We start from the raw sequence: 26,726 nt of genomic DNA, 5'->3' as shown, positions 1-26,726 counted from the left end.
CTATTGTATCCAAATCGAGCAGCTAAAAAATTTGTAGGTGTACAGTTACAAGAAAAAGTTTGTGAATCCTTTGCAATTAACTAGTTTTCTGCATTAAATACTTATAAAATGCGGTCTGATCTTCATCCAACTCATAATAATAGATAAACACAATGTGCCTAAACTAATAACACACAACAATCAATACTGAGTACAGCATTTAAACAATCACATTCTAGGTTCAAAACCTCTAATGCCTTCTACAAAAGCTATCTGGACTCAGGTGTTGCAATCAATGAGATGAGATTGGAGGTGTGGGTTGTGGAAGTGCCCTGCCTTATAAAAAAGACACAGAGCCTGCACTTCTCAAGAAAGATCTGTATACGTGCACCATGCCTCAATCAAAACAACTTTCAGAGGACCTTAGAAGAAGCTGGAAAAGGCTACAAAACATTTCTAAAGACCTGAGTGTTCAGTCCAAGTAAGAGAAATTGTCTACAAATGGAGGAAATTCAGTACTGTTGCTATTCTCCCTCAGAGTGGGCATCCTGCAAAGATCACACCAAGAGCACAAGTGAAAAGAACCCAAAGTTAACAGCAAAAGACCTGCAGAAATCTCTAGAACTTGCTAAAGTCTCTGTTCATGTGTTCACTATAAGAAAAACACCGAACAAGAATGGTGTTCATGCAAGATCACCACAGAGGAAACCACTACTCTCCAAATAAAAATATTGCTGCATGTCTCAAATTTGCAAAAGACCAGCCAGATATTGTGTTTGGAGGGAAAAGGGCACTGCCCACCAACACCAAAAGCAAAGCCTTATCCCAGCTGTGAAGCATGGTGGAAGGAGCATCATGGTTTGGGGCTGCTTTGTTGCCTTATGCCTGGCAGCTTGCAATCATTGAGTGAACAATTAATTCAAAGTTGTATCAAGATATTTTAAAGGAGAATGTCAGGGTAGCTGTCCATCATCTGAAGCTTAATAGAAGTTGGATGATGCAACAAGACAATGATTCAAAACACAAGAGAAAATCAACACAATGCTTTAAAAAGAAGAAAATTCATGTGTGGAATGGCCAAGTCAAAGTCCAGACCATAACCCAATTGAGATATTATGGCATGAACTGGAGAGGGCTGTTCAGGCAAGGTATTCCCAGAAATACTGATGAACTGAAACAGTTTTGTATGGATGAACAGCCTAAAATTCCTCCTTGCCATTGTGCAAATCTAATCAGCAGCTACAGGCAACGTTTGGTGGAGGTGATTGTTGCTAAATGAGGTCCTACCAATTATTAAATACAAGGGTTTACATACTTTTACCAGCCTGGACTGTGAACGATTAAACAATGTGTTCAATAGAGACTGAAAAGTACAATTGTTTGTGTGTTACTAGTTTAGGCAGATTGTGTTTGTCTATTGTTGTGACTTAGATGAAGGTCTGGCCACATTTTATGAGTAATTAATGCAGAAAATCAGATAATTGCAAAGGGTTTGCAAACTTCTTCTTGCAAGTGTAATTTGGGATTGTTTAATGTCATTTCCTGCACACAAGTGTACAGGAGAATGAAATGACTGTTACTTCGGATCCGATGCTGCACAAAAGATAAAGAATACAATAATAATAAAAATAACACAACAGATATAAATGCATATATCTTATATATGTAAATTGATTGTATGTCCTCAAGGTGATGCTAGGCAGTATATAAGGTAACTGGTAGGAAATAGTAAGGCAGTGGTGGTGTTCGTGGCCAGAGGTGTTCATCAGCCTTACTAGTCGGGGAAAGTACCTGTTTTTGTTTGTACATACTGCAAATGTCTGATAGTCAATTGCCACCCAACACATACAACCTTGTGTTGCCTTTCTGTAGAATGATGTATTAAGCATGGTTGATGGTTTAGATGAAGAGTAAAAAGCAACAGATGCTGGACTTCTAAAGGAAAAACAGAAAATGCTAGGAACACTTGAGATACAGAGTTAAACTTTCACAGCATTGCTGATTACCCTCTTCACAGAAGGTAGTTGACCTGCTGAGTATACTTAGCAATGAAACATACACAAAATGCTGGAGGTACTCAACAGGGCAGGCAGCATCTATGGAAATGAATAAACAGTCCATGTTTCTGACCGAGATCCTTGATCAGGACTCCAGCGGATTTTCTTGTGTTTGTTGATACCAGAGTAGGGTGAGTCCACTCCAGCTCCCTGTAAGAGTATTTCCACATTACCCTTTCCCCCAAAATTCTCTTCAGTAAACTGCTCTTAAATCTATTTATTCCAGGACTGGACACTACTCTACATGTTACTGAACCAGTACTTACTAAAGATTCAGCTTGACTGACATGTAATCTTATTAATAAACTCAGGACCCCAGATAAGTCATCTCCTCCACTTCTCTCGTCAATTTTAATAAATCATACATAGATGACACAATTCACAAATTCCTTAACCCCTGGTTTATATCAACTCGCCCCATTCTTCTTACAGCAATGTAACATTTTACATTATTTAATATTAAGTTTTATCTGCAAAGTGTACTTATAGTTCAGCAAACTGTACTTCTAATTTTATTTATTTAGAGATAGAGTATGGTACCAGGCTATTCTGCTCCAACAAGCCCACACTGCCCATTACATCCATGTGACCAATTGACCTACTAACCCTAACCCGTATATATTTGGGATATGGGAGAAAATCACACAGTACAAACTCTTTACAGGTAGTCGTAGAAATTGAACCCAGGTCATTAACATAAAGCTTTACACTAATTGCTGCCCAGTTTAATATCATCTGACAATCTGGAAAATGTGTCCTGTATACCCAAATTCAAATGATAAATTGAAAAGTAACTTTATCAACTTTTCTTAAAAGAAAAGTTAAGAAAAGCAGAGGTCTCAATACCAACCCCTGAAGTGTCAATTGAAATAAAGTTTTTACTGTTATTTAGTTAAATTTCCTTCTATGCTGGAGCTGTGCCATTAATTCCATGGCTTTCAATAGAGTTGAGAAGTCTATTGTATCACATTATACAGTTAAGTTGCCTTTTCAAAGGCCACATATGTAACACATCAACCATATTTCCTTCATTGATCCTTACTGTAATTTCATCAAAACATTCCAGCAAGATAGCTGAACATGATATGCTTTTACAAAATCCTTGCTGGCTTTCCCTAATCAATACACATCTATCCAAATTAATGTTAATTCTGTCCCTGATAAATGATCTATAATAGTCATGTTTTAAGAATATACTGTGTTTCATGCATTAAATATGTATAGGCATCTGTGTTATGGCTTCCTCAAATACAATTGGGGAAGGAGGTTATATGACTCAAATTAATTAAAGCATTAATTACAGCAAATAAGCATCCCCCTTCTCATAGGGCAAATTCATCAGTCAAATATTATAGAGAGCTCTCATTTTGTTTTTGCAAAGTATCTTATATATTTTATATAGTGTAGTCTCAATATAGTGCAGGGTGGTTTAGGGAAAATATTATTTGATCCTTGTTTTGTTTAACCTCAGTAAATGTTCACAGTATATTCAATGGGAAGAATGTAAAGACCAAGCAGATACCAATGTGTTACAGATAATGAAACTCATAATGCTCCAGTCATTACAAAATAACCTAGACTGATCCCAAAGTAATGTAAACTGACACAGGGCATGAGATGCCTCAGTTATCTGGGGAAATCAAAGAATTGCTCGCTTCACAGTAGAGATGTCAGAATAGAAGTTTTCAAAATGATGAGGGGTTCTGAAATAGAGAGTCAGTAATTTTCCTCTTTTGCAGATGATCACAAGCAAACATCATAATGGGCAAACTATAAAGAAACTAACACATTCTACACCCTCCCCCCTCCAAAGTAAAGGCTTCAAAGTCTGAAAATCATCACCTGAAAAGAAAGGTGATTTAGGAACATCCTAAAAGCAAATTTATACATCTTTGAAGAAGACTGAATCAAGATCATAAGGAGGTAGACTGTGAGATCAAGAGTCCATCTTATCTTACTAGGCAACCATTCATTAGTCTTGTAACAGTGGGATAGAAGCTGTCCACTATCATCCTGGTACCTAAGAAAAACAAGGTAAGGTGCCTTAATGACTACCGCCCAGTGGCTCTGACACCTACCATTGTGAAGTTTTAAGAGGCTAGTCATGGCATGCAGTAACTCCAGTCTTCCAGACACCTTTCATCCACTGCAATTTACCTGCCGCAGGAACAGGTCTACAGCGGATGCCATGTCCTTGACTACACTGATTTCTGGAGCATCTGGACAGTAAAGGTAACTATATCAGACTATTGCTTACTGCCTACAGTTCCACTTTCAATACTATGCTGGCAAAGTCAACACCAAACTCCAGATGCTGGGAGTCAACACAACCCTCTGCAAACTGTATCCTTTAACTACCCAACAGACCACAACCAGCAAAGATAAGCAGCAACACTTGTGCCACAATTATTCAGAACAATGATGCTCCACAAGGTTGCATCCTTGACCCCTACTCCACTTCCTGTATACACAAGACTGCGTGGCCAGATTCTGATCTAACTCCATCTACAAGTTTGTGGATGATACCACTGTAGTGGGCCGCTTCTCAAATAACAATGAGTCAAAATACAGGAAGAAGATAGAAAGCTTAGAAACATGGTGCCTTCCCTCAATGATAGCAAAAAAAAGTGCTGGCCATTGACTTTAAGAAGAGGAGCAGTGCACATGCTTCTGTCTACATAACTAGTGTTTTGGTTGAGAGGGTTGACAGCTTCAGTTCCAAAATCTGAACCTCACCAATAGCCTGTCCTGGTCCAACCAGACTGACACTATGGCCATGAAAGCTCACCAATGCCTCTACTTTCTCAGAAGGCTAAAGAAATTTTACATGTCCCTTTTGACCCTTACCAATTTTCATCAATGCACTATAGAAAGCATCCTATCCTGATGGATCACAGTGCAGCACATCATGAAAACCAGTCTCCTCTCAGTAAACTCTGTCTGTACTTCTCACTGCCTCAGTAAAGCAGCCAGCATAATCAAAGACACCACCCATCCCCAGACATTCTCTCTCTTCTCGTCCATGTCCATCTAGTCTGTGTCAAACTATTAATCTGCCTAGTCCCATTGACCTGCATCCAGACTATATCCCTCCATACCCCTCCCATCCATGTACCTATCCAAATTTCTGAAACGTTGAAATCAAAACCGCATCCATAACTTCCACTGCGGTTTGTTCTCTCACCACCCTCTGAGTGAAGTAGTTCACCATGTTGCCCTTAAACACCTTTGACCCTTTAGGTCTAGCCTTACCCAACCTCAGAGGAAAAAGCCTACTTACATTTACCCTATCTATACCCCTCATAATTTTGTATACCTCTATCAAATTCATAATTTGAATTTTAAGATCATAATTTTGAACATCTTTCATTCTCCTACGTTCTCGAGAATAAGGTCCTAACTTATTCAACCTTTCCCTACAACTCGGGTCCTCAAGTCTGAGCAACAACCTCATAAAGCTTTTGTAAATGTTACGTTAACTTCCTTATAAAAGGTAGAAGATGCAAAAGCCTAAATTACTTGCATCTGTGCTATAAGGTTCTATTCTTCATATTTACATTTTACAAGTTTTTTAAACGGATGAAGGAGAGCTTTTCTCTGGTTCCAGATTTTCTTTTAAGAAAGCAATTCACTAAAAGATGCAGAGATTCATCAGGAAGCTACCTGCATTGAAGGACTTTAGTTCTTGGGAAAGATTTCATAGGCTGGGCTTGCTTTCCCTGCAGCGAAGGGAGCTGAGAGGTGACCTAACAGAGTTATGCAAGAGTATTAGAAGCATTGCTAGGGTAAACAGAATCAATTTTCTCATGGTAGGAGAGTCAAAAACATAAGGGCATGGTTTAAGGTGTTTTAAAGGGAATTTGAGGGGAAAGATTTTTTTTTAAACACAGAGTGCCATCTGGAACAGACTGCCAGAGGAGATGGTGGAATCAGATAAGATCACTACATTTAAGAGGCATTTAAACAGTTAGTAAATAGGCAAGGTATAAAAGGATATGGACGTTATGGAGATCAGTGAAGTTGAGCAAAATAAATTGTCATGGAGTTAGTGGACCAAAGGCCCGGTTTCTGTGCTGTATGATTATGTATTTATTATTCCAATATGTAATTCACCAACAATGTTATGCAAAAAGGATAACAGGTTTTCCACCGAACCTTCAAAACAAATCATCAAGGAAATTACAGGTTCAGTAATTAAATAGAAATCACACCATTTCTTGTAGAGATCAAGTTAAATGCACCTGTTTACTAAAGATTCAGCAATGGTAATGACACACTGAAAGTCCTGCACTGTTCACATGCTGCCATGCATATCCATTTCCCTATTGAAGATATGTTATTTCTTAAGAATTGATCTCTGGTGCTGGGTTTAAAAAACACAATGAGTGTTCAGGTTTATTCAGTGATTAAAAGATCTTTAATGTTGCTCATAATTGGCTTGAACCCAAGTAACTACTTAAGCTCTCTTTTGGCTCTCCAAAGAAAACGTACAGAATGATTTCACCATAGAATGATTATATTACAGAACAAACCCTGAAGAGTTCCAGATGCACTAGAGTATCCTAACAAGCAGGTTTTATGTGAATAACAGAAACAGTGGCTAAGTTCCACTGCTGAAAGATGTTTCAGTGGAGCCAATGAGAATATCATTGGAAAATTAAACACCCACTTATAAATACACAGGCATTAGGCTGAATTTTCATGCTGATTTGTCATCATGAAAATTATCACGCTGAGTTTCAGCCAGATGTTCGACAGAGAACATCTAGCCAACTACAGAGGAGGAGCATGGAAAGATAGTGCCAAAGGTTTTTGCAGACCCAGGTGACTTCTTCCAGTTTAATAACAGCTTTTCTATTTTTCTTTTCTTTTCAAGGTGGTTGAGGTTCTGTGGGAGTCCAGGATCTACAGTTCAAACTACAGTTCTTCACAAGCGATGGTTTTCAGACCAGCTGTGAAGTACAGCGCTTCGCTTTCTCCAGCAGTGGCCTGGAAGATGTGCATCCTCGAGGAGTTAACCCATGGATATCCCAGTTCCTCGCCAATTTTGCTGACTGAAGCGTTGTGGGAGACTGAAACATCGAGACAGCAGCGCGGCCTGTTTGCTAATCATTGGCTTCTATTGGAAGAAGGTCCCTGTACTCGAGCAATCCCTCTTATTCTCGCTCCCTTTTGATGGAGAGTGGCAGCCTGCCGACATGGAAGATCATAACACGTGGGCTGCTGGTCTCTGCTCTCGGTGTTGCAGGAATGACCTCTCTCTCCCTTGCAAAAGAGAGGGAGCCTGTCTGAGATAACGAAGTGCTGTGTTATGGACTGTAGTTTTGATTGACCGTGATCAAGATCCCTTTGGGGGCTTTTGCTGTTGCTTGCATGGTGGGGGGAGCGAGGGTGTGGGATTCAGGGCTTCGATGTTCTACCATTCATTTTATGGGGTCTCTTGTATCATGGATGTCTGTGAAGAGTACAAATTTCAGACTGTATACATCCTCTGATATTAAATAAACCTAAATGAAATGAAATGAAATGCATGCACTTACACACGTTAGACCTCCACATATGGGCACTACAACACACAAGTACAGAACATCCAACACTCATTATCTACCTCTGGACATGTCATCAAGTCTAGTTGCAGATCCTGATCATATTAAGCTGATAGTTTGGGGGAACTTCCTACCAGCTTTATGCTATCCACAGGGTGTTCTGGATTTCCGAATTCAATTCCGACGCCATGTACAAGGAGTTTTTATGTCTTCCCCCCCCCCCCCCCACCCCCGTGAACCGTGTGGGTTTCTTCCAGGTGCTCCAATTCCCTTCCAGTCCAAAGATGTACTGGTTAGTAGGTTAACTGGTCATTGTAAATTGTCCTGTGATGGGGCTAGTGTTAAATAGGTGGGTTTCTGGGTGATGTGGCTCACTGGGCCTGAAGGGTCTGTTCCGCACTAAATACATAAAATAGATAAATGCTGGGGAAATAATGCAGTGCTATTCATTTGAATAGAGTCATCAACATTCATTAGAATGGTAAATGATGCCTTCAATGAATTTGCATGAGGAAAGTGTTTTATGATGCACTTTTAAAATTCTAAAATGAATTTGATGCCTTCTTTTAAATACTTAAATAAAGTTGCCATGAGATTTAGACATACTGAAAAAGATCTCAAAATACATGAGTGAGAAGAAACCCAGAATGGTCTTGGGTCATGGGATTCAGGACTGGTTGCCTTGGGCCACTCCCCTCACAGATCAGCAGGACATTGGGAGTACTGTGGCATCAAAAGGCTGGAACAGCTGCAGAGATCCTGCCAAAAACAGGAGGTGTAGATGGGGTCAAGCACAGTCGGGCCATTTCATTTTCTTAAAGCAGTCAAATACTATAAAAAAAACTCCCACTTTATTTCCTCAGAGAGGTCCATTCCTATGTTGAAATTAACCTTTATCTGGATGCAAGAGCAGTTATAATGCCTCTGTTAGACCATGGGAGTAGAATTACACCATTCAGCCCATTGAATCTGCTGTCATTTCATCATGGCTGATTTATTACCCCTTTCAACCCCATTCTACTCCCTTCTCCCTGTAACATTTGTGACCCTGAATAATCAAGCATTTTTTTCTCTTCTCTGCTCTAAATGGATGTCCCTCTACTTCTTTGCCCATTCTCCTAATCTGTCTTAGTCCTTCTGCAGCCCACAGTCCCTGCCCCCGCTTCCTCAACACTAGCTGCCCATCCACCTAGCTTCGTAGCATCTGCAATTTCAGCCACAAAGCCATCAATTCCATCATCCAAATCACTGACATATAACATAGAAAGAAGTGGTCCCAACACAGAATCCTGTGCAATGCAACTAGTCACCAGCAGCCAATCAGAAAAGACTCCCTTTATTCCCACTCTTTGCCTCCTGCTAATCAGCCAATGCTCTATCCATGTAAGTATCTTTCCTGTTAAACCATGGGTTCTTATCTCACTAAGCAGCCTTATGTGTGGCACCTTGTCCAACACCGTTTAAAAATCCAATACATAACATCCACCGATTCTCCTTTGTCTATCCTGCTTGTAATTTTCTCAAAAGATTTCAACAGATTTGCCAGGCAAGATTTTCCCTTGAGGAAACCATGCTGACTACAGTCTATTTTATCATGTGCCTCCAAGTACACCGAAACTACATCCTTAAAAATTGACTCCAACATCTACCCAACCACAGAGGTCAGACCCACCTAACAATTGCAACACTGCCCTTTGTACACAACTCTTCTATTTCCCATTGTAATTTGTAACCCACATCCTGGCTACTGTTTGGAGGCCTGTACATAACTCCCAATAGGATCTTTTTATCATTGATATTTCTTAACTTTACCCACAAGGACTCTACATTTTCCAAGCATACGCCACCTCTTTCTACAGATTTGATTTCATAATTTTACCATTTGCCTTTTTCACCGCCTGCTGTACCTGCATGCCCACCTTCAATGACTGGTGTACAATGACACCCAGGTCTCGTTGCATCTCCCCTTTTCCTAATCGGCCACCGTTCAGATAATAATCTGTTTTCCTGTTCTTGCAACCAAAGTAGATAACCTCACATTTATCCACATTAAATTGCATCTGCCATGAATACGCCCACTCACCTAACCTATCCATGTCGCCCTGCATCCTCTTAGCATCCTCCTCACAGCTAACACCTCATAGCTACTGATCTCTAACAACGCGTCAAGATCAACCATATTTCATATTCCACGTGCATTCAAATACAACATTTTCAGTCCTCTATTACTCACTCTTTTAGAATTTGTCTCCTTATTACACTGCAACTCATTCCAATGATTACAATTTTGCCCTATCATCTGCCTGTCCTTCTGGACAGTCTCACTACACACTGCCTCTGCTTGTAGGTTAACTGCCCAATCCTCAGCCCTATCGGTCAGTTTCCCATCACCTTGCCAAATCAGTTTAAACCCTCCCCAACAGTTCCAGCAAACATGTCCACAAGGATATTGGTCTCCCTTGAGTTCAGTTGTAACCCATCCCTTTTGTACAGGTCGTACCTTCCCTAAAAAAGATCCCAATAATCCAGAAATTTGAAACACTACCCCCTTGCACCAGATCCTCAGCCACGCATTCATCTGCCAAATCATCCTATTCTTTCCCTCAGTGGTGCTTAGCACAGGCAAAAATCCAGAGATTACTACCCTGGAGTTCCTGCTTTTCAGTCTTCTACTTAGCTCCCCAAATTCTCTCTTTAGGACCTCCGTGCCTTTCCTATCTATGTCAATGGTGCCAATATGTTTCAAGACTTCTGGCTGCTCACCTTCCCCCTTTAGAATGTCGTGGACCTGATTCAGGTGTCTCTATCGCATCCACAGAATCTTGTGTCTACTCCTCTAACTATGGAATCCACTATCACTACTGCAGTCCTCTTCTCCCCCATTCCCTTCTGAGCCACAGCACCAGACTCAGTGGCAGAGCCTCACTGCAGCTTCCCCTAGAAAATCCTTCTCCCAAGCAGTATATTTACTATTGAGGAGAACAGCTACAGGGCACTCTGCAATGGCTGCTCATTTCCTTTCTTGCTCTTGACAGATCACCCAGGTACCTGCCTCCTGCAACCCAAGGATGACTACCTCTCTGTAACTCCTATCTATTACCTCCTAAATTTCCTGTATGAGCCGAAGGTCAGTGAGCTGCACCTCCAGTTCTTTAACACGTTCTCTGAAGAGTTCTAACATGAAAAGAAGCGGTCCCAACACCAACCCCTAACAGCACACCACTAGTCACTGGCAGCCAATGAGAAAAGGCTCCCTTTATTCCTACTCTATGCCCCCTGCCAATCAGCCAATCTTCTATCCATACTAGTATCTTTTCTGAAATAGCATGGGCTGTTATCTTGTGGCACCTTGTTAAAGGCCTTCTGAAAATCCAAATAAACAACATCCACTGACTCTCCTTTGCCTATCTTCCTATTTTTTCCTCAAAGGATTCCAATAGATTTGTCAGGCAAGGTTTTCCTTAAGGAAATTATGCTGGTTTTGGCCTTCTCAATCTCTCTCTCCAAAGAATACACTTGTTATTCTTTATTCAAGTCAGACTGAGCAAGTGCAATAATTCATTTGCTTCCTCTTCTGACTATGAAACAAGAGCAGGCTCTTAATCTAATTTTTAATAATAGATTCCAACATCTTTCTAACCACAGAAGTCAGGCTAACTGGCCTATAATTTCCTTTCTTTTGCCTCTATCCCTTCTTGAAGGATGGAGTGGCATTTGCAATTTTCCAGTCCTCCAGAACCATTCCAGATTCTAGTGATTTTTGAAAGATCATTGCTAATGCCTCCACAATCTACCGCTATCAGAATCCTGGGGTTAAGACAATCTTGTCCAGGTGACTTATCTACCTTCAGATTTTACAGCTTCGCAAGCAGCTTCTCTCACTTCTGCCCTGACACACTTATTTCTGGCATTCCACTAGTGTCTTCCACAGTGAAGACAGAGGAAATATACTTATTAAGTTTGTCCACCATTTCTTAGTCTCCCATTATTACTTCTCCAGTGTAATTTTCCAGCGGTTCATTATCACCTTCATTTCTCTTTTACTCTTTATTTATCTAGAAAAACATTTTGTATCCTCTTTTATATTATTGGCTAGCTTACTCTCATATTTCATCTTTTCTTTCTTTATGGCTCCTTTAGTTGAATTCTGCTGGTTTTTAAAAGCTTCACAATCCTCTACTTCCCACTAATTTTTGCTTTATTTTTGCTCTCTTTTGCTTTTATGCTATCTTTGACTTTGTCAGCCATGGTTGCCTCATCCTCCCTTTGAATACTTCATCTTAATCCTTCCTGCTCCCAGAAATTCCAATCATTGCTGTTCTGCTGTCATACCTGCTGGTGTCCCCTTCCAATCAACTTTAGCCAGCTCCTCTGTAATTTCTTTCACTCCTTTCACTAGTATTAGTTGTAATACTAATACAACCAATTTTAGCTTCTCCATTTCAAACTGATCATACTATGATCTCTGTCTCTCTAATCAAACCCGGGTCATTACATAACACCCAATCAATTATTGCCATTCCCCTAGTGGGCTCAACAATAGGCTGCTCAAAAAAGACATTTCATAGGTATTCTACAAAGCCCTCCATCCAATCTACCTGTATATTGAAATCCCACATGACTATCACAACATTGCCCTTTTTACATGCCTTTTCTATTTCCCGTTGTAACTTGTAACCCACCTCCTGGCTATTGTGTGGAGGCCTGCATATAACTCCTATCAGGATTTTTTAATTTTTGATATCTCTCAACTTTACCCACTAGGATTCTACATTTTCCAAACGTATGTCACCTCTTTCTAAAGATTTGATTTCATCATTTTATGAACAGAGCCACCACATAACCATTGCTTACCTGACTATCCATTTGTTACAATGCGTATACTTGGACATAAAGCTGCCAACTATGATCTTCTTTCAGCCACAACACAGTGGTGCCCACATCATCATACCTACCACTCTCTAACTGCGCTATAATATCTTCTACTTTATTCTATATATTGCCTGCATTTGAATATAATACCTTCAGTCAACACCCTTTTTGATCTTGTCCCTTTGTTACACTGCAATTCATCCCACTGACTGCAATTCTGGTCTATCAGCTGCCTGTCCTTCCGCACAGTCTCACTACACACTGCATCCAGTTGTATACCAACTGCTCAGTCCTCAGCCCCAACATTTTGCTTCCCATCCCTCTGCCAAATTAGCTTAAACCTTCCCCAACGGCTCTAGCAAACATGACCACAAGGATATTGGTCTTCTCAGGTTTAGGTGTAACCCGTCTCTCTTGTATAGGTCATTCCTTCCCCAGAAGAGATCCTAATGATGTAGAAATCAGAAACCGTGTCCCCTGCACCAATTCTTCAGCCACAGCTTCAACATTGATCTGCCAACTCATTCTCTTCTTACCCTCACTGGGACGTGGCATGTGGCGCAGGCAGCAATCCAGAGTTCACTACCCTGGAGGTCCTGCTTTTCAGCTTTCTAATTAACTTCCTATATTCTCTCTTCAGGACTTCCTCCCCTTTCCTACCTATGTTGTGGGTACCAATATGTACCACAACTTCTAGCTGTTCACTCTCCCCCTTTAGAATGCTATGTACCCAATCTGAGATATCCCTGTCCATGGCACCAAGGGGACAACATACCATCTGGGTATCTCTTTCATGTCCACAGTATCTGCTGACTGCTCTTCCAATTACTAGAATCCCCTATCACTACTGCATACTTCTTCTTCCGCTATTGTGCCTCAAAGACAGACTCAGTGCCAAAGATCAGGTCGCTGTGGCTTCCCCCACTAGATCAATTCCAACCCCCAACTAAATACCCAAAGCGGTATACTTATTATTAAGGGGAACAGCCACAGGGGTACTCTGCACAGGCTACCTATTCCCTTTTCCTCTTGACAGTCACCCAGGTGCATGCCTCTTGCAACTTAAGGGTGACTACCTCCCTGTAGCTCCTATCTATCATTAGAACATTAGAAAGTTTTTAACAAGAACAAGTCATTTGGCTCAACAAAGCTTGCCAAATTCCTAGTCACATAATGTGTTGAAATAATTATCGAGATTAGATTTGAAAGACTCTAAGGCACTACTCTCACTACACAACTAGGTAGTTTGCTCCATGTGTCCCCAACTCACTGTGTAAAGAAATACTTCCTGATGTTCGTCTGAAATCTCCCCTTAACCAGTCTCAATTTATGGCCTCGTATCCTTGTTGATGGATTAATTTTGAAATAGTAACTGGTATTCACCTTACCCTTAATGATTTTGAACACTTCTATCATATCTCCTCTCATTCTATGTCTGCATAGACTAAAAAGATTTAGTCTTTCCATCTCATACCCAGTAGACCTGGAATGAATCTCATCACGCTTCTCTAAACTCTCTCCAGTGCCTTCAAATCCCTCATAAAATATGGGGACCAAAACTGTACACAGTACTCAAGTTGTGGACTCATAAGCACATTATACAGCTTAAGGAGAATGTCTTGACTTGAACTCCACTGAGTGCATTATAGAGCACAATATTCTATTAGCCTTCCTAATTGCTTCTGTGCATTGTCTAGATGTAACTCTACCAGGATGCCCAAATCCTTCTCATATAGTGCATTTTCTAACTCAAGACACCTCATTGTATATTTATAACTAATATTTCCACTTCCTATATGTAATATTTTACATTTACTTACATTAAGTTTCATCTGCTATTTATCTGCCCACATCTGGATTTTGTTTAGATCTGTTTTGATGCTGCTGTCTGAATGTTATCAGCCCCCCCCCCAATAAACTTTACTAGTTTATTTGTTATGTGCTTATCCAAATCATTAATGTAAATTTAAAACAGCAGTGGGCCCAAAACTGATCCCTGTGGACCCCACTTTTAACATCTTCTAGGTGTGAATATGATCCTCTCACCGTAACTCGTTACTTTCCTGTTTTTGAGCCAATTCTGCACACATTTGCATACTTTACCTCCTGTAATTTGATTATTAACCACTTGTGAGATACCTTGTCAAAAGCTATCTGAAAGTTCAAGTCTATTGTTATCATAAATTTTAGTCCCCTCTTCATAGAACTCCAGCATATTAGTAAAACACTATTTCCCCTTTCTGAATCCATGATGGCTTTCTGCTAATATGTCTGTTCTTATTAGCTGCTTTTCCATCTCATTTTTTATTAATGTTTCCATTATTTTACCTACAATACATATTAAGCTGACTGGTCTATCGTTACCAGGGTCAGTACAGTTAGCCTCCTTATATACTGGGCCAACGTTAGCCCATTTCCAGTCCTTAGGGATTTCACCAGTCTTCACTGACTTTTGAAAAATACATGATACATAATTAGAGACCTCATTAAGTTATCTTGGATATATGTTGTCTGGCACTGGAGATTTATTAACCGTGCAGCTGAAGCAGGACCTCACTTTCTAAGATCTCCAAGTCTCTATCACTTCCTCATTTTTCCATATGAACCAAAGGTCATCCAACTGCAGTTCCAGTTCCTTAAAATGGTCTCTAAGGAGCTGCAGCTCAGTGCACTTCATTGCGATGTAGTTATCAGGGAGACTGGAGGTCTCCCAAAGTTCCCATAGCTCACACAAGGAGCATACCACTACCTCCAGACCCATTCCCAGAGCACTTGCTATGTACTAACAAAAAAACTTACTAGAAACTTACTTAGAACTTCCACCTGTACTTGCCCAGACCAGTTGAGCCAAAGCCTGATACTGTTCACTCACAGAATGGCTGCCCCACTGGCACCTCACTTCTTTTTATTGGTCTCTGCTGAGTGCCTAATAAATCATTATGATTGCAACCTGCTGAGAAGTCCCAAAAGCACCAGTGTTCTTTTTAAACCTCATGTTTAAAACTAAAATGAAACCTCTGTTCTTCTATGAGAGTTTGCAACATCAGTAGACAAATTAACTGGTAGAGAGTACCAGTTAACGGAATCTTGACATCGTCAAGGAGCATCAACTGGATTAATATTAGTCCAAGCCAAACTGTTATTCGGCCTATCCCTACCGACCCACATCTGGACAAAGGCCCTCCATACTCCTCCCATCCATGTACTTATCCAAACTTCTCTTAAATGTTGAAATCAAACTCAAATCCACCACATCCTCCGGCACCTCGTTCCACACTCGCAACACCCGCGAATGAAGAAGTTCTTCAACATCGGAATGAAGATGTTCCCCTTTAAGTTTCCCTTAAATATTTCACTTTCTACCCTTAACCTATGACCTCCAGTTCTAGTTTCACCTAGACTCAAGCTGAAAATGCCTGCTTGCATTTACCTTATCTATACCCCTCATAATTTTATATACCTCAATCAAATTTCCCTCATTCTCCCACGATCCAGGAAATAAAGTCCTAACCAATAAATACTTTGCTACAACTCAGATTCTCCAGTCCTGGCAACGTCCTTGTAAACTTTCTCTGCACTCTTTCAATCTCACTGATATCTTTCCTGTATACAAGTGACCAGAATTGTACTCAATACTCCAAATTTGGCCTCACCAATGTGTTATAGAACTTCAACAAAACATCCCAATACCTGTACTCAATCCTTTGATTTATGGAGGCCAATGTGCCCAAAGCTCTCTTTACAACCTTATCTAACTCTGATGTTACTGGACTCCCAGATTCCTCTGTTCTACCACACTCCTCAATGCCCTACCGTTCACTGTGTAAGTTTTACCCTGGTTTGTCCTCCCTAAGTGTGACATCTCACACATCTGCATTAAATTCCACCTGCCATTTATTAGCCTATTTTTCCAGCTGGTAAAGATCTTGCTGCAAACATCAATAGCTTTCCTCCTTGTCCACTAAAGTTCCAATCTTGTTGTCATCTGTACACTTTACCACATTATCATCCGGATCATTGATAAAGATGACAAACAACAATGGACCCAGCATCAATCCCTGTGGTGCACCACTAGCACAAAGGCAACTATCTACTAACTACCTCATCCTGAATTACAAAAGACTGAACCTTCTTGATCAGTGTTCCTTGTGGGATTTTATAAAAGGCCCTGCTAAAGTCCATGGAAATAAGATCTACTGCCTTTTTTAATCAATTTTAGTAAACTCCTCAAAAAACTCTAAAAGATTGGTTAGACACAACTTAGCATTCACAAAGCCATATTGACTGTCCCTAATCAATCCCTGTCTATCCAAATACTTGTACACCTGTTCTCATAGAATACCTTCCAATAACTTACCCACTAGAGGCTCATCAGCTTATAATTTCTCATCTTATTCTTAAAGCCTTTCTTAAACAATGGAACAAATTAGCTATCCTCCAATCCTTTGGCACCTCACCATGGCTAAGGTCATTTTAAATACCTCTACCTGCAACTTCGGCACTAGCCTCACCCAAGATCCGAGGGGACACCATATCAAGCTTTGGGGATTTTTCTATGCCAATTTGCCTCAAGACAGAAGCACCTCCTCTTCTGTAATCCTGATATTTTGCCTCAGTTCAGTTGACTCTGTGTCCACTTCCAAATAAATACAAATGCAAAAAATCCATTTATGATCTACCCCTTCTCTTTCGGCTCCATGCACAGATGACTTGCTTAATTTCAAGTGGACCAATTTTGTCCCTTGCTATCCTTTTGCTCTTAATAGTAGAAGCCCTTAGGAATCTCATTCACCTTGTCTTCCACAGCAACATCATGCTTTCTTTTAGCCCTCCTGATTTCCCTCATAAGTGCTCTCTTGCATTTCTCATATTCCTCAAGTATGTCATTAGTTCCTTGCTGCCTATATGTGCCATGCTCCTCCTCCTCCTCCTTCTTAGCCAGGGCATCATTATCCCTTGAAAATCAATGTTCACTACCCTGTTAGCCTTGTCTTTTATTTAACAGGAACATACAAACTCTATGCTCGCAATATTTCACTTCTGAAGGCCTCCTACTTACCCTTTGCCAGAAAAAAACCTATCCCAATCCAAACTTGCCAGATCCTTGTAATACATCAAAAGTAGCCTTTCTCCAATTTGGAATCTCAACCTAAGGACTAGTCCTACCCTTCTCCGTAATTATCTTGAAACTATCAAATTATGATCACTAAATCCATTTCTGTCATCTGTCCTGCCTTATTCCCTCAAAGAAGATCAGGTAAGGACCTCTATGAATTGATTGTTATTTGGCTACAAATTGCTATATAATGAAATTTCCTCTTTTCACAAGGTAAGACTTCATGGCATGATTATTCAATCAAAAGAGAATCATCACCTTGAGCTATAGTATTTAACATAACAAAAAGGTTTCAAGGTGATTTGCCTGACCATTATCAAACAAATCATTACACTAGACATGATCAGGGGTAGAATTTAAGCGGATTCCTAAAGGGAAAGAAGAAAGTGAAGTTTAGGGAAGAAATTTCAGAGGTTAGAGTAGCAGTTGAAGACGTGGCTAACCTTGGTAAAGCAGTTAAATTTGAGTATACTCAGGAGCCAAAAATAGAAAGAATGCAGGCGGTAGGATTGAAAGATACTAAGGGAAAATTCTGGCAGTATTTACACTCAGTTTTTCCAAACAAGTTATTTGTTCTAATGGAAGTCAATACTAGTTAGTGAACACTGGGATGGGAAGTAAATGATCCTTTAGTGATAATTATGATAAGGAAAGTAGGGTTTTCTGATAACTTACAGTTTCCAGAATATAAAGGTATATAAAGGCATGCTAAAATAGTCAAGAAAAGAAATAATACAAAAATGGAAGAGAGCTTGACCCAGACAAGTTTAGGCAGGTTAGGCAATTTTAGAGATGTAGAAATTGATGGCCCAAGTCTTTATCTGCTTTAAAGTGGATAGTGTAGGAGTGATCCAAAGCTCCTCTCAAGGTCAGAGTTAACTAGTATTTAAATAGTATGGATACACTTCAGAGGGCTTCCAGATTAGAGATGGATATAATGGCTAAGGGATAGAATTGTAACAAGGTACAGAAACACTGGTCATTTCAGTATATAGTTAGGAGAAAATTCTCATTTACCCAATACCAAGGATTAGGCAAATGATCTGAGCATTTAGGAACAGAATCTGGAGATCAAAGGAGTCCACAGAGACATTTTGTTTGAATCTTCCATCAACAGAAAACAGTCAATAATACTTTATGACTTATAAAGAACAACTCATTTATATGCACAATTCAGCAGAGTTTAATTAAACACTGAAACCAATCAAGAACTCTTAGGTTTGCCATTTGTTTCTGGGTCCCCATGAATTTGACACACTTAATGCAAAGAGTTATTTGGATATGTATAGTGATGTTGAGTGCACAGCTTGACATTACTTTCACAAAGTTCAATTACGTGTGTCTAGCCAATGGACGGTGAAGGCTACTTTTGGAATTTGCTTCAATTAAGACTAGGAATGGAAGCACCCAATGCAGTCTAAGGCTCTGGAATCAAGCACCAGGTATTACCTGAATATAATTACACATCTGCCTCTTACTACAGTATTTTCAGGTCTCTTCTACCATAGTACCACACTGAATCCTGGCTCTAGCTCCATCAAACCTCAACCTAATATTCCCAAATTCAAAATCTGATCATGATTCCAATCCACCCTCCCATCTTTCAGCTAGTTATGACTACCAAACAACCCTAACATGTGACCCTCATCTTTGTGCTACTTGACATTTACCTGCCCCATTTCTCCCTCTACCAAGAGTCTTGTCATCACAACACCTCCCGTGACTTTTGTTCAATGCAAAGCAAATGAAGGAGAGTGAAACTATGCACAAAGGTTTCCAGCAACTGGCCCATACACAAAGAGACACAACACACCATTCCCAGCATGGAAGAATTGAAATGAAAGCTTTCTTTTATATGTTAATTCTTTCCACACTCTTTAAAATTTTTATTTCAAAGCAGCAATATAAAAACTTTTAACAGTTCATTCTTAATGAAATAAAGTACAGAAAAACTGGAATAGTTAGACATTCCTAATCGATATTTGATTGCACATGAGATCTGTCTAGAAACTAGTCATTGCAATAAATGGAAAGCGAGGAGCAGAAATAACTCAAGAGCTCTAACGACTGTCAAGATTAAGTCAGTCTTACCCTCAAAGGGCATGGAAGTGGAGTTACCCATGGTAAATAGAAGTGAGAGTTAAAAGGCTTTACAAGGAGTGATGGGAAAGGAAAGCAAAGTCGTCACATGAAAGGAATGTCTGAAAACAATGAGAACAACAGAAAGTTACTGAAGCAGTTTTCACATTTAATTGTGTATTTATTATGTTACAAAATTCATGCTTAATGTTAAAGTTTAGCATTTTACAAGTCAAAATATGTACGAAACAAAGTAGATGGTTCTCTCTAACTCTCAAACCAGCCTGTCATGTTAATAAAGTATAGTTTTGCAGATTTGTATTATCACTTGCACCTCAAGCTACAATAGAGCTTCTCACAATGCTTAATTGTGTTATGTTGATTATAGCAATTGTAGAATAACCAATTTTCACAGGTTAGCCATGAAATTTAAATCTTTGCACTAAATACTTTAAAACTGCAGCGTTGAAGAGAAATGTTTTGTAGATCATATTGAAATTGTTCTCATCTGGATTAACTGTCCAACCTGCCAGAAAGTGTGGCCATGAGAACAATGTTACGACATAAATATAATAAAGTTGAAGGTAAAGTATAACAGAAGCTTTTTTTCTGCATACTCCTGTATTAAATATCACTTAAAAGGGGAAAATATCTTATAATTTATGATCTATAATAGAACATAATTTTAAAAAACAAAACTATTGTTGCTACAGATTTCTAGAACTGGGACTTATAGTTGAGCAATAAACTCTGCTGAAGCTAAAACAGATTGACTGCTTCCAATTTTTCATCTTTTCACCATTGAAATCAAGACTGGAGAAATGGAGGGAACTATCTCATCCCCTATTTGATCAGTGGCTTGTGGAGAAATAAGTAAGTTTGATAGTTCTCCAGAAGTCAAGGAATTACATATTGAAATTCTTACTTTCTATTCTGCCACTGGCAAAAGGGTTTGTAATGAGAAGACATTGATCTAAAATAACTGACAGAGGAAATAAAATTATCCATTAAATTGATATGACCTGGAATTCATTGCCTCAAAAGGGTGTTGTCAGGGATTTTAAGACACATCAAAACACTTTATATTCACATACTTGTTTCCTTGACTGACAATGACGATCAGGGTGGAATGCGGGGCTGTGCTCTTGCTAGATACCCCCATCCCCCCCCACTCACCCCACCTGAGCACATTTTCCAGCTAGTCAAAGCAGATTCTATACTAATTCTCTAAGGAATATATGCTCTACAAGGAACAATTTCTAGGGCTCTGGTGAAAGAACAATAAAACAGATCTAACTGTTTTGTTTGTTCAAAGGACTTGTGCATGATAGCCAACTGGCAACATCCTGCACTGCACATATCTATCATTCTGTATGCTGTTGCTAAATAGACTACAAGATCTTAAAAAAAAAAGTGTTTTAAAATACTAGAGCAAGGAATGCATGCATAACAGGCTGCTTTAGGATGGACTGAAAATATAACATTTTCCATCTATTGCAATAAAATGCTATAGCAGTTACAAGACAAGAGTCTGAAAGCTCCAAAAGTTGTACATTTACAGATTTTAGGATTTCCTATTACTTTGCAGGAAAAGAATCGCATTTATTTTCTCTGCAACTAGCACACTAATGTCTTTACATTATAACTTTCAAACCCATTACCACATTATTATCAGTTAAGTTCACATTATTTGCTGTTATATTACATCCTCTCACTGCTTGTTTAAGCAAAACATCAACATAATTTTAATAAAGCAATGAAATCTGGTTTTTAATAAACAAAGGTTTATCAAAAGGACTGACTCTTATAAACAACAACACATAAAATGCTGGTAGAACACAGCAGACCAGGCAGCATCTATAGGGAGAAGCGCTGTCGACGTTTCGGGCCAAGACCCTTCGTCAGGACTCTTATAAACATTGCTTTAAGTTGTACAGCAATGAGTGCCAGGTAAATTTCAATGAATTTATTTAAATTGCATCAAATGACTGCATAAAATACAGTATAAGCAATGCAGAATTATACAGAAGGAAACACATTGAAAAAAAATTAAAGTAACAAAGCTTTAACATTAAAATATTTATACAGTCTGTCTAAACATGCACTAACTTCAGTTCAAAAAGTTTAAAAGAATCTCTCAAAGCTGGTGAAAAAATTGACCATAGGTACAACTGCATTACATTAGAAGCTCCTTGAACTCGCCAATGTATGCAAAATATACTGAACATTCCAAGGTCCTGCAGCTTCTCCCACAGTATCTGATATGTCACTGCAATGCTGCTGATAATTTTACTTAAATGAATTTAAATTCCAGGTACATGAAATACTCCAAAAATTAGTAAATCTTATCATGATAAACTCAAAGGATAAACTCAGTAAAGTCCTATACAAGCTTGAGGTACTTGCTTTTCAGTGAAGACTGGTCATCCCAGGCCATTTTTAAAATGCAGAATTTATCTACTGCTTACTTTATAGATGTAAAGCTCCTTTGAAACAAGGTAAACTAGCTTGAATTTTCACTACTCTTTGTAATAAATCCCATTTGGAGAAAAGGTCTCATCAAAATACGTACTGTGTATCGGTTCACTATGGCAGTTCAATATGTTGATGTGCGTTATAATGCAGTGCGCTCTTTCATCATAATGCAGCTATTTATAGATCATTGGAAACAGCAGCTGAGCAGGACAGTGACTTCTTACCAATGTCATTGGTCTTTTCCAAGGTCTCTTTCTCTGATGTACTGTGAAACAGCCCCGAAGCTCCTAATTCTGTCTTTGGATCACTGTCGGACCTGCCCAAGTAAACAGTATCATTCACATAATTTGAATTAAGTAATTAGGTATACAAGATACATATAGTGTCACATTTGTAGAATACTGAAATGTGAAAACATATTTGCTCAAATCTAAGCAACTTAGTCTTTCTAAATTACTTCCAGTAATGACATATTTGCGGTAGTCATATTGGTTGGTTACAACTAACAGTGCAGGTCCAATAAATTCATGGGAAAATGCACAAACAAAACCACATAGATCTCCATTAATGACTATATTTACCAGGGTTATAAGCATTGAATGAGTCTGGACTTTCATTTCAGCTCAGCACTTCATTGACTGATGGTCATAAGCTAAGCATTTTTTTCTGTAAGTCACTGGTCAATACTTAGTTATATTAAAAAAAGAAAACACAGGGAAGTAATACATGCAACAGTTCTTAGCAAAAATATTTTGGTGTCATCACTTTATTAAACTCCTTTGTCCCAAAAGCTATCAATGACTCATCCCAGAAGTGAACGGATCCTCACCATTTTAGCCACATGTGTGAACTTAATGCAGCTAAACTTAGTTTAGTATCTGCATATTAAACTCTTACCAACAGCAATGGAGTAAAGCATGTACAATGAACACAAAAAAAATCACACTGCTTTTCATCTTGATGTCTTTCTAAAAAAAATGTACAAACTAGTATGCTTGAGAGAATTAAGATCACATGCCCAAGGACAGGATCTTTTAATCACTGCTTATGAGAAATCCAACTGTGAACAAATTATGCTTCCAAGTGCAAGGTGAACCTGCAGTACAAAGCACCACTAGATTACTACTCAAAAGATTACTACCAAACTCAAGTACCCTTTTAGCCTGACCAAATCAATCCATGTTATCTATATCATTATGATGTTCTCAAGACTCAGAGTGTGACCTTACAGCACTCCTAACCATCCATGTTTCTCTACACGGGCTCAGCCAATTAATCAGTACAGTTTACTGATTAACAGTGGGGAACAAATGGATATATACATGCCATATAGCTAATCTCAATGATAAAAGCCTAGTATTTTAAAAAACCAGATTACTGAAAACCCAGGATATCACCTTTTAGAATTGATTGCAAGAGTCAGCAAGAGAGAATATTCAATTGGATTTTTCACAGAATTTTAAGCATGCCAATGCAGACATGTCGAGTCAACTGCAGAAGCACTAAGTTTCTACTTAGTGCAGATAATAGAACACATGGGTCCAAGGCAAAAGCCACCCTATAATCTATACATTACAGACATGCTGCCTTAGCTAAGAATATATTCCTTATTCTCATTATTAGAATTTCCATCCCTTGTCTAGTAGCTTGGCAAATGAGGCTTAGGTTACTGCTATGAGAACTGCTTCACTTTTGAATATCTGGACTGGAAGAGGCTGTTTTTTTCTGGGTGGGTGGAGGGGAGAAATTTATCATTCAGTGTAAAATGTCACACATTCCTGAAAAAGAAATTTAAATAACAGAAATGATGTGCACAGACTGAGTACACCAAGATAATCACAAAGAAGCTGGAGATAAATGCACCGAATTTCAGTTGCTTGGGTGCACACACAATATAATTCAGAGGGCTGGAGTTATTCATTTTTAGAGTGATTATCCATGCAATGAGGGCATTGCTGACAATGTCACTAGTTAATGACCATCCCAACTAACCCTCAAGAGTCATCTTCTACAATCCTTTTGTAAAGTTAGTCCCTGAGTGGTGTTAGATGGGAGCTGCAGGACATTGACTGGAACTGTCAGAACGGTGGCATAGTTCCAAGTCAAGATAAAGTGGTAGCAGTCCCATGCCCTTGCTGCTCTAGACCCTCATTTCATTAAATTCAGGATAACAATGGAAAAAGGCAAAGACAAATTAATTTAAAAATTATTAGTAAATATGAGGCAAGGGTATCTCAGCTGAGTGAAGGTGCATCTTGTGCCTGGGCAAAGTCACAGACACTGTTTACATGTGCAGGAAACACCTTCAGTTACGGCAGTTGGAGCTCCAGGTTTTGGAGCAGGAGCAGTGGCCAAATTCACTGTGGTGCATCTGAAAGCCTAAGAACTTTATGGGTAGAGCATTTAGAAAAGTGATCACTCTGCAGCTTGTGAACATGTGTGCAGAGAGTGAATATAAGCTCTGATCCATCCCATTCACAAACATTTTCCCATTTAGAGACTGGTAAGAGTGATGGTTCCACAAGAGAATGCAGACAGACCTAGGAACAGGGTATCAGAAGTAGTTCAGAGGATCATGCATGAGGTAGAGGTGGGTGAATGACAGGAGATTCAACAACTCGTGGGGACGTCTGCCATTTCTGATGGAGTTGGGACTCCAGGTTGGTATGCACCAGAGTCAAGGATGTCACTGAATGGTTTCAGAGCATCCTGAAAGGGGACGGGTAAGCCATCAGAATCTGAGGAGTCATTGAAAGCTGATTTGTAGGGAATTAGAAAAAGATGAAAGACAGACCTGAAATGACAGGATTCTTAGGATTACTCCAGATGTTACCAAAACAGAAGGGTGCACATTGGATGGAAGGATGGGGCAGGGATTCCCAACCTTTTTTATGCCATGAACCAAAACCATTAAGCAAGGGGTCCATGGATCCCAGGTTGGGAATTCTTGAGGGAGGGTTTGATTTTTGAAGCAGGTGGGAACACTACACATCAGAGTGGCTAGGTATCAGTAGGACTGGGACCAATACCCTCACAGGGGTGTTTCTTGGGGATATTGGAGAGAGCTTAATCTGGAATGGCAATCTCAGGGGAATTCAGGAAGGGAAAAAAATGTAGAAAATGTAGGTTTGAAATGTAATAGCAACAAAAACAAAATCAAATAACAAATGGGGTCAGAGGGTTAAAGTTACTATTTCAAAATGAATACAAAACTTACAACAACATGGATCAAAATTATGCATAAAGAGGAAATGCAGTATCCTTGCAGACAAAAGGGGGACAATGAATTATGGAGAATAAGGAAAAAGGGCAACAAAATAATTAAAATGACAAACTTTGTCTGGGTATTAAACAGCAGGTAACCACCCCTTTAAGTCCACTGTATCCAGGCTGACCATATACAATGAATCCCATTTACCAATATATAGTCCTGGGTGTTCATCAGTCCTCAGTAAGAGTAATTGTCTACAAATGGAGGAAATTCAGTACTGTTGCTGCTCTTCCTAGCAGTGGACATCCTGCAAAGATCACACCAAGAGCACAACATGCAATGCTGAAGGAGGTGAAAAACAACCCAAATGTAACCGTGTCCCGGATGGCCACATCTGCACCCGGTGCATCGAGATGCAACTCCTAAGGGACCGTGTTAGGGAACTGGAGCTGCAGCTCGATGACCTTCATCTGGTCAGGGAGAGTGAGGAGGTGATAGAGAGGAGTTACAGACAGGTGGTCACTCTGGAGCCATGTGGGACAGAGAAATGGGTCACAGTCAGGAGAGGGAAGGGGAAGAGTCAGGTACTAGAGAGTAACCCTGTGGCTGTACCCCTTGACAATAAGTACTCCTGTTTGAGTACTGTTGGGGGGGACAGCCTACCTGGGGGAAGCGACAGTGGCCGTGCCTCTGGTACAGAGTCCGGCCCTGTGGCTCAGAAGGGTAGGGAAAGGAAGAGGAAGGCAGTAGTGATAGGGGACTCTATAGTCAGGGGTTCAGACGGGCGATTCTGTGGATGTAGGAAAGAAACTCGGATGGTAGTTTGCCTCCCAGGTGCCAGGGTCCAGGATGCTTCTGATCGCGTCCAAGATATTCTGTGGTGGGAGGGAGAACAGCCAGAGGTCATGGTACATATTGGCACCAATGACATAGGTAGGAAAAGGGAAGAGGTCCTGAAAGAAGACTACAGGGAGTTAGGAAGGAAGTTGAAGAGCAGGACCTCAAAGGTAGTAATCTCGGGATTACTGCCTGTGCCACGCAACAGTGAGAATAGGAATAGAATGAGGTGGAGGATAAATGCATGGCTGAGGGATTGGAGCAAGGGGCAGAGATTCAGATTTCTGGATCATTGGAACCTCTTTTGGGGCGGGTGTGACCTGTACAAAAAGGACAGGTTTCACTTGAATCCCAGGGGGACCAATATCCTGGCGGGCAGGTTTGACAGAGTTGTTGGGGGGGCTTTAAACTAGTTTGGCAAGGAGGGGTGGGAATCAGAATGTGAGTGCAGGAATTAAGGTAGAAGGACAAGGGCATGATGCTAAGAGTTCTGAGTTGATGAGGAAGGACAGGCAGGGGACAGAACATAATTGTAGCCAGTTAGAGAGGTTGAA

The 26,726-nt window shown here is 39.8% G+C and overlaps 1 protein-coding gene across 3 annotated transcripts in view; it reads right to left on the bottom strand.

Annotated features, from left to right (window-relative positions):
* The window catches only part of sh3kbp1 (SH3-domain kinase binding protein 1), a 225,587-nt gene that overhangs the window by 11,415 nt on the left and 187,446 nt on the right, over positions 1-26,726 (bottom strand). For all 3 annotated transcript variants that reach the window (XM_073045869.1, XM_073045870.1, XM_073045871.1), the window contains one exon: positions 22,349-22,440. In XM_073045869.1, coding sequence (XP_072901970.1) covers positions 22,349-22,440 — 92 coding nt within the window. The remainder of the gene's footprint in view (positions 1-22,348; positions 22,441-26,726) is intronic.

This window comes from Hemitrygon akajei, chromosome 5 (genome assembly GCF_048418815.1).
Source record: "Hemitrygon akajei chromosome 5, sHemAka1.3, whole genome shotgun sequence".
NCBI classification, from domain to species: domain Eukaryota; kingdom Metazoa; phylum Chordata; class Chondrichthyes; order Myliobatiformes; family Dasyatidae; genus Hemitrygon; species Hemitrygon akajei.
This window is presented reverse-complemented; position numbering and strand designations above follow the sequence as displayed.